At 38.9% G+C, this 9,326-nt stretch overlaps 1 protein-coding gene across 1 annotated transcript in view; it reads right to left on the bottom strand.

Moving 5' to 3' along the window:
• Nucleotides 1-9,023, bottom strand: part of grapa (GRB2 related adaptor protein a) — a gene marked incomplete at its 5' end in the record, with an annotated part of 26,066 nt that extends 17,043 nt beyond the window's left edge. Inside the window, 1 exon segment of the mRNA XM_014006940.1 lies at nt 8,914-9,023. Coding sequence (XP_013862394.1) covers nt 8,914-9,023 — 110 coding nt within the window.
• Between the last annotated feature and the right edge of the window lie 303 nt (nt 9,024-9,326).

Raw genomic sequence — 9,326 nt, 5'->3', positions numbered from 1 at the left:
GGTGTACCTAATAAAGTGGCCGGTGAGTATATATATATACATGTATATATATATATATTCAAAATGTTGAAGAAAATTGACATTTTAGAAGCTTGCCTTGCGAATGCCATTTGCAATTTGTAGCAGCCCATTAGGATAAAGGCTCAAGACCTCTGGTGGGACATGGTGGTGGCAGCAGGACTAAAAAACTGATCAAAGCTGGAAGATGTATGAATGGTGTGAAGTTTAGAGAAATGTTTGAGGGGAAAGTTTTGAGTTTCCCAGAAAATTAAAGTACTGTTGCAAACCATTGTAATTGTATGTCATTGAAACAAAACAAGAAAGAAAAAGAAAAAAACTTGTATATTTTAACGTATTTTAAAATGACTACAAATGGTCTGTCAAAATTTTTTAAAAACACAGCAAGACAAGAGCAACTTTGCTATTTTACTGCTACTGACAGAACTAGAAAGCCAGTTTACTGTAATAACGCAGAGCACATCTGTCTCAGTGCCACCTCACACACCAAGTGGCCTCTCATCACTCTGATCCACTGTAATTCAGGCTCACAGCGATGCAGAGATTGTGTTCTCTCTCCAAGAAATAGGAAATGAAACAGAGAACGAGAGGTACTGTAGGTAGAAGAAAAAGAAAAAACGTGAAAAAGATGTGGCGATAGAGCAGACACACGGCCGAGGACCAAAGTTATTTTTGAAAACTTTTACTCTGCGCCAGCAAAATTCCAAACCTGCGAAGGTCACCCGTCCGTCTTGAGCTCAGCTTCCTTCATCAATCTGTTCTCACTTCCCTGTTCTCGTTGTTCTGTTTCTTTGCCTAAGCTGTTCGGCCTCTAAACCGCTGCAGATGTGTGGAATATTTCACACAGGCGCGCTGACACCGCCAGCTGTTAATTTAACTCAGCGACAAAGCAGCTCGTGCGCTGCAAATCACAGATTACACCATGTGTTCGTGCCAACTACAGCATGTGTGTGTGTGTGTGTGTGTGTTAGTGTAACAACTCTCTGCTGGTTTCATGTGTTGCAGCCGGAGCATATTGGCTGTGTGTACGATGCCAGGCTGTCCTTGTGTACCAGCCATGCATGCCGGGGAGGGCTCCAAATCTCTTGTAGCATTAATAAAGCATTTCCTGTTTCTGGAGCTGAGTGAGGCGAGAAGAAGGAAGTTGGAGCGTATTTGTTTTGTCCTCTGAGGGGGGCCGAGACGACGCAAATGTGGGGCGGAATGATAAAAAGGGCTTTGAGTTCATACAGTAAAATACCAAACCATGTCAGTGTTCTTCTGTTCTGTTAAACTGTTTAAAGTTTTTTTTCTACCAGATTATTGTGAAATGCTTTTAGTCTCATGAAGCTGTTTTTTTATTCTTGAATTTGGTGTGATGCTGTATGTAAGCCAGTGTGTGGTCCCACCTTTTGAGAAAGAAAATTATCTGTTCCCCACAATCACCCTTCAGGACCCAGAACGAAATAGTGACAATGGTCCTCATGCAAGAACTGTTCGTATGCACAGATTTGTTCTTAAGTTGTGCGTACGAGTGATTTAGGAGAATTTGTGGCATTCACCAATGTTTTCGTATTCTACGATTTTTTTCAGATACGAACAAAATTCACGAGTGGTCCAGACCTGTCGTAGATTTTACGAGCAGTCAGTCTGCTTTTATCCAGACGGATTTTCCTACCTAATAACTTTATATTTCGTTAGTTTGAAGACATTTTGAGTTGAAAATAAATTACACTCTATGATTATCTTAACAATAGGCTATTCTGCTTGAATTAGAGTTATAATTTAAAATGTAATAATTTAGACTAACGATATACTACAAATTGTCCTTTCATACGTTTTCCGCCGCTTCTCCGGGATCGGGTCGCAGAGGCAGCAGTAGAAAGGCCCTGCTCTCCCCAGCGACACTTTCCAGCTCGTCCTGGGGGACTCAGAGACGTTCCCAGGACAGAGGGGATACATAATCCTTCTACCAAGTCATGGATTTTCTCCAAAGTGCCAGACATATCTTGAAAACATTTTAAAAGGCTTATTTCAGACCCGCAACTGAGACCACTTGAGACCGTGCATATGGTGCGCAACGGTGCGGCACAAAAATGCCTACAGCTCTGTGTGATTTACAGATGCTAAGCTAAAACCTGAGTGCTAACGTCATGCAAAACTTTGACCTTCTCAAATGTGGGAAACTTTTAGCAATTAAGACTTTGCACACAATTATTTGGTCGTTTGCATGTGCATGTATTGGTGGAAGAAGCTTGCTGTAGCATTTGTAGTGGAGCGGGGAGTAGAGCTGCATGAAATATTGTCTGAGAATTGTTGTCACAATATGCATGTGCATGATAGTTGCATTGCGGGGCATGTAATGTAGGAAGCAAAATAAATGAATGTGTTATCTAGAGCAGTGGTTCCCAAACTTTTCAGCTTTTGACCCACAAAATAACAGYAGCAGAGACCTGWGCCCCCARCTGTTTTTGGAKGATAAACATTTGTATCAGGTCAACTAAACATGGGCATAGTAACAATATTTTTATACTACATTTATCCATTTTAAATACACTAACCTCACTCATTTGTAACAAATCAGGCAAAAATGTAATTAATTCAGAAAATCTTTTCAGGACCCCACCTTGATGTTTCGGGACCCCACTTTGGGTCCCAACTCCAATTTTGGGAAAGACTGATCTAGAGACTAAACCACAAGGAAGTGCATTAAATGGTCGTGTGCCACAGGTTTTGTTTTGTTTTGTTTTGTTTTGATGGGTTGCTCCCGCTGCGGATGGCTTCGTGTCAAAAAAGCTCAAGCTTTTTTTTTGTGAAATTTCTGGGAAAATAACGGCAACATTTTTCAGACGTGGACGAAGACGACAAGGGTGTTGATGAAAACAAGTGAGAAAACCGGCGAGGAACTGGAGGAAAAGACGTAAAATATAGGTAGAATAAATACTAATAGTAAAAGGGTGATGGAAACAGAATCTATGTGAGATACAGAGGCAAATGTTAGTGGTGAAACGCAATTAACATGATAGAAAGAAATGTGTCCCAGTACAATAAAAGCAAGCAATAAAATGTAACAAAAATAACTCTCAAATACAGATAAAAACATTTGCAACATGCACAAAAAGAGGTAAGATTGATGCAAGTTCATCGTCAACAAGATGGCAGCATAACCTAGTGTTTATTCAAGTCATTTATGAAAACTTGTGTGTTTTTTCATGTTGCAATATTCATTGCAGGGTTAGAAAAAAAAACACAATGTCAGTTTGTTTCGTGTCGTGCAGCCTTAACATGAAGCACATTTTACAGGAATGTGAAAATACTTTACTGTGAAATTGGTGCCAGTGAAAATATTTATAGACTTTTATTTGCATGAATTATTATAACATCTTTAAGATTTGAGTAGTTTTAGCAGCCATCCACTTGAGCCGCTTGGACTATTAGCTCGTCAATACAAGCCTGATACCATTAGGTGATCACTGTTTGGAAATAAAAAGAAAAAAAAACCCAAACCCAGACCCAAACCAGTGGTTATTCCGTATGTTGCGGGTGTTTCGGAGAAACTGAGACATTTATTTTCTAAACATGATGTCCCAGTGGCTTTCAAACCCCAAAACACATTACGGCAAAGGCTGGTTCACCCCAAAGATCCGGTGCCCCGGCACAAACAGAGCAATGTTGTATATGCTGTTAAGTGCCAGGAGGACTGTGACCAGTTATACATCGGGGAAACAAAGCAGCCACTGTTCAAAAGAATGTCCCAACACAGACGAGCTACATCTAATGGCCAGAACTCTGCAGTTTTCACTCATTTACAGGCCAGCGGTCACTCTTTCAGAGATGAGGATGTTCTCATTCTTGATAGAGAGGAACGTTGGTTTGAGAGAGGAGTAAAAGAAGACATTTTTGTGAAGAAAGACCGTCCATCATTAAACAGAGGTGGAGGCCTCCGTTTTCAGTTGTCCCCCTCCTACAGTGCTGCCATTGCCAGTATCACTCCACCCCCTGTTAACAATAAGTGTTAATTAGGTGTCAACGATAGCCATGTGATGTGAGTATCAGTCACCTGGAGGCAGGACTCAAAAGCCTGAATTTTGCCTGAAACTCTCAGACTGAAGAAGTCTCTTGAAGGAGAGACGAAACGTTTCATTAGAGACGAACCCGTCCAGAAGACCTATACAATTTTTTTTCTTTTTGATTTTTTACCTGGATTACTGAGATGCATCAGGACACTGTTTGGAAACATTTTCTCCACTTGCCTTCATTTATCCAACTTGTGTGCTTTTATTTTGTTTTGTTTTTTCCCCTGGTGTTCAAGTGTGAAATTACCCCTGAAGTGATGATATTCATGGGACGCTGAACTCACTGTTTTACTTAAGTTTCAGTGAAGATTAAGCTGCAATGTAGGCCCATCCCCAGAGGGTCAGTTCTCTTTAATGCTCCCCCCTCCCCCCTGGAGTAATGCTACCGATAAGAGCCCTAATGATGACTGATGACAAATTCAATGAACAGGCAGATTCAGCACGTTCTTTATGACCCATCAGCCAGTGGGAGCAAGTGGATTCTGGGGACGTGTCACAGCGCTGGTAGTCACATTAAAATGTCCAAACAGGACACAAGCTGCTTTCTTGAAAGGCTAACAAGTGAAAAGCATTTCAGCAAAAAGAGTTCAGATTGTTAGAAAACATTCAGGAGATCACTTTAAACCCTGCCATTTCCTGTGAGCTCCTCGACTCTATGAAATCTAAGACATTACACATTTCATTACATTCCTGTTGTATTACACAACGGGATAAAAAACATAAAACCGGGGGAACAACAGGAAAGGACAGAAATGAACAGGAAGCCTTGACAATGAGCTGTGGAAAACAGAACATTTGAGGCGGATGAGCAAGTGGAAACAGCTGATCACTAACGACAGGATCTGTGTACTTTTTAGTCATTCGTTTTACATTTAAGGACATATATCGAAAAACAAATGGTTATTTTCTTTTCATGTTGTACCGCAAAAACGGAAAAATGTCACATCATTTTAATTTTGTCAAACTGGAGGTTTAACACTGCTGTCAAGACAACTGAACACTGTGGAACCTGCGGCAGCTTCAAGTTCCTCACAAAAAAACCTCTTGGAGTTGTGTGCTAAAAGTGCGAGAAGCTCCAAAAAACAGTGCCATTGTTGAAAAAACAGGGTTGTTCTATCATCCGACACCCGTTAAAGAAATGTAAAACTAGTTAGCTAGCATAATCTAATGAAGTTCATTGTGTCTATATGATCAATCTTAAAACGTTTTCCTAGGTACAAGACACTTTATTTTATGTCTTTACAGACATACCTGACATGTTGTCGAAACATGTCAGGTATGTCTGTAAAGACATAAAATAACAGTGTCTAGTAACTAGGAAAAAGTTTTAAGATAGTTAGCTTGCATTTATTTATTTATTTACAAGGAGCTGCTCGTTATTAAAAAGTTATTTGACTAGCTTCATCTTAACTGGTCTGATAGTGTTAAACTTCCGGATTGAGAAAAAAAAAAAAAAACGGCCATTTTCCAGTTTTTGGGGTATAAAATGAAAAAAAAAAAAAACAGTCAAGATTTTGGTTTTCAACTTAAAATGAAAAAAAAAAGTTGACCAAAAAAGTACACGGACCACGACAGTCAGGTGGTCTGGGAGAACCAGAATGTTAGGAGTTGATAGAACTGCAGGACGATCAACTTAAATGAGCACAAAAACAACAAACCAAGACAACAAGGAGTCAGAATACTACATGTTTAATGTACAATGAACAATGGACTGAGGTAAGTCTTATTTATTTTTACTGATAAAGTCAACGAAGTACAAACTACTAAAATTTAAGACTTTCAAATTTAGCACGTAGTTAGTTGTAAACCACCTGACTCTGACAAAAAAATACGATTTTTAGTGGAATGTAAATTAATTATTTTGCATGACCTGTACTTGATGAGAGCCACTGGAAWGTCAACGCTTTGTTCACATGCATGAGCTGACAAAAAACACTATGCAAATAAAAGTGCAGGTACCTATAGAAAGAAGAAGTAAAATAACGCACATGGAGCATCAGTTTTAGTAATTTCCAACAGAAAATTTCACCGAAGTTATGGAACACATCAAACCAAATGAAATGTGACCTGCACCTTGATATGTTTGCTTGCGTTCGTAACATTTTTCCACTTGATGCACTCGCTCTGGTTTGACTTCAGTTGTTGATTTTCTAAAGCATTTCTGATGACTCGTGAAAACTGTGCACATTCTTTCATTTCATCTGGTTTTTTGCTTGGAGGTGGACGGACTAGTAGTAAATGCTGCAAAGTGTGCATCGAGTAGTAAAAATCTAAAAATATGTGAAGGTTTAGGCGTTTAACAGAAGAAAAAATACTAACAAAAACTGGAGTTTCTAAAGTGCAAAACAGAGCTGAATATGGTTTAAAAAGGAGAAATGTAAGTTTCAGCATTGTGCAGAAACTTAGAAATGGACCAAAATGGATCTTTTGGTTGAATCTGCTGCTGAGACAAAAAAAATAAAAAATAAAAAAAATAAATAAAAAACTGGGAACAGGTCCAGCCGAGCAAAATGGGTTCCTGAATCTCAGTGAAACTCAAGGCTGGCATTACTTCACTTGACTTTATGGGGAAAAAAGTAACTTAAACCTCACTGGGATGCTTTTACTGGCATGGTCCAAAGCAAATCCTTGAGCATTCGAAAAGTGTCCTGAAAGTTAAACTGTTTCAAAGCCCCCTTGTGTGTTGTTGACAGATTTCTACTTGGCTATATTCATGGCCTAGAATTTCTGGGGTACATTTTAATCTTTTGACCCTATTGTTCGTCTCTACCAACAGTTTTCCAGTCAAAGCAAATCTTGGCTTCTTTCTGTAAAAAGTGGATTTAAATTTGCATCGACTCGTGTCAAAAATTAACTACGCCCAGCTGAGACCGAGACATCTATGGGTGTTTCTGTCGAGACGTCTCCTCTGACAGAAGCGCCGTCAGCACACAAGAACCCTGCGAAACCTGACCCATTTACAGTCTGCTGCAGCCAGAAATACAGCCTGTCAGATGTTCAAAAACTGCAGAAAATATAAGAAGAGGCATATAAATAGTTGGTTTTATAAAACTCTTTGGCTTTCCCTTACCAAAAAGTAGTATATGCAAAGTATACTAATTTTAAACTAAAAAAAAATAATAGTATACTTTCAGTTTACTTTTTAGTACTTATCAAAAATGTACTTAGCCAAGTTTATTTCACACAATACTTGACTTATACTAAAAATAAACAAAAAGTCAAAGTATACTTAATCTATACTTCTGTTCCCAGATAGCAAAAGATATTAATTTTATGTTGAATTATGGTCATAAAAGTTGATTTTTGGTTAAGGACGAAGACTGATGATAGATCAACCACAGAACAATAATTCAATTSTAGCCAAATAACCAATGTTGAAAAGATGTCATTGAATCATTGTTGTTTCATGGTCGAATTCTAATGATTGAAATGCTAGCGTCTAATAAATGTTGAATGAAGGTACTCTGTTTGTCATCACCACCCCTCCTCCTCTCTTCCCCTCTTCCCTCCTCTCCCAGCACTGGGTGATAGCATTTTGTCATTGGGCTTTACTTAGCTGTWCTTTTCTTTTCTACCCATCTCTTGAATTGCCCTTTTTCATTCTGCGTTTCCTTTTGTTTTCCTTTTTTGGTAACACTTTCTTTTACGGTACCCTTATTGCCATGTAATTACAAGGTAATAAAAAAATAATGTAATTACCATGTAATTACGTGGTAATTAGGGTACAATTTTACTATGTAATTAATTGTCTGCAGTAAWGTAGCCCTTACCTGGTAATGTATTACAATTCACTATGTAACACCTAAATATGTAGTAGGTAATTTGGACAGTTTTAAAGTTATATTTTATTGCAATTAACCACTAAGACCAAGATTTAGTTGCATCCTTTTGGTTATAAATATAGTGTTGAGTTACTATTGAATAGTAATTTAGTTGTAGTTACCCAATAAAGGTAGTTTTACTAGCAGTAGTTTTTCTTTTGTACCATAACTACCACGTAATTACATGGTAATAAGGTAGTAATTACATTTAGTTACATTTTTTATTACGTTGTAATTACATGGTAATAAGGGTTCCGTAAAAGAAAGTGTTATCCCTTTTTTTACGTATTTTATTTCCTTCTATTTTCCTGACCATTCTTTTTCCCTCTTGTTTCCTCCCCTTCATTTCTTTGTCCTTGTCTTTCCCATCCTTCTCTTTATTTCCTTTCCTTTTTCCTGTCCTTCCCCTTTTTTGTCTTTCTTGCTTCCAGCAAGCTGACCTAAAAGAGGTAAACCATGCCAAGGTAAGCATCCAAAAACAAAATCATGTCCAGAACCTAAATCTTTAACCCCTGGTTGTCCCAGACACCAGAACTTGATAAAAAGCCAACTTTTATTGGTGATTCTGCCAAAAACCCAGCTCTGTCCCCACTCATACACTCCTCTTCTAATGTCTCTAAAGCCCCCTTAGGTTGATAAGCCCCCACCCCACACACACTCTGTCTGACAAGACGTGTGATCAGTCGCACCGGCACCTCCAGATGCTGCACCAGACAGGATTCACTCACATTAGACCAGAGGGGGTGGAAATCCTCCCTCTTACCCATCTGCCTGGCTTCACACCTCATCCTCCAACACTCCTCCTCTTCTCCTCTGTCATCGTCGTGAATAATAAATACCCCAGCACACACATGAATGCACACACTTACATTTTAAAGAAACTAATCATGCTAATCGTACACGTAAGGATGGATCGGCTAAGTCTGTTCTCTTTAGCTGAGAGGGATGTAGTGTGGAAAAGTATGGACCAAATAAAGTCCTRGCTCCCCCATGAATGAATGAGAGTGGTTGTCCTGTACCTGACGGACATGGAGAACTCTCCCGGAGCACTCTCGCTCTCTCTGACGAGGAAGGCTCCACACTCTCTGAGTCGGAGTCGACTTTCTGCCACGCCACGAGAAATCCGGCCAGCAAACCAGCTGGAAGATAGAAACATCCAGAAATACAAGCAGACAGAAAGAAAGAGGTCAGCTGATGATATTGTTCTATATTCAGACCAAAAATAAATAAATGAAGAAAATAAGTGTTATYAGTGGATAAGACTATTAAAAAGAGAGAGAGAGAGAGAGCATCTAACTGAAGTACAGATCAGTGTTGACAGAAAATAAAAGAACAGCTCCAGGGGGGGCAAAAAATATGGCACGTTTGAGAAGTTATTTTAAAATCAGATGCTAAATCTGTACATAAAACAAATCCCAAAAGACTGGATTTA

Source organism: Austrofundulus limnaeus, unplaced genomic scaffold (genome assembly GCF_001266775.1).
Source record: "Austrofundulus limnaeus strain Quisiro unplaced genomic scaffold, Austrofundulus_limnaeus-1.0 Scaffold38, whole genome shotgun sequence".
Taxonomy (NCBI): Eukaryota; Metazoa; Chordata; class Actinopteri; order Cyprinodontiformes; family Rivulidae; genus Austrofundulus; species Austrofundulus limnaeus.
The sequence above is the reverse complement of the archived record's forward strand: the minus strand, read 5'-3'. Positions and strand labels throughout refer to the sequence as shown.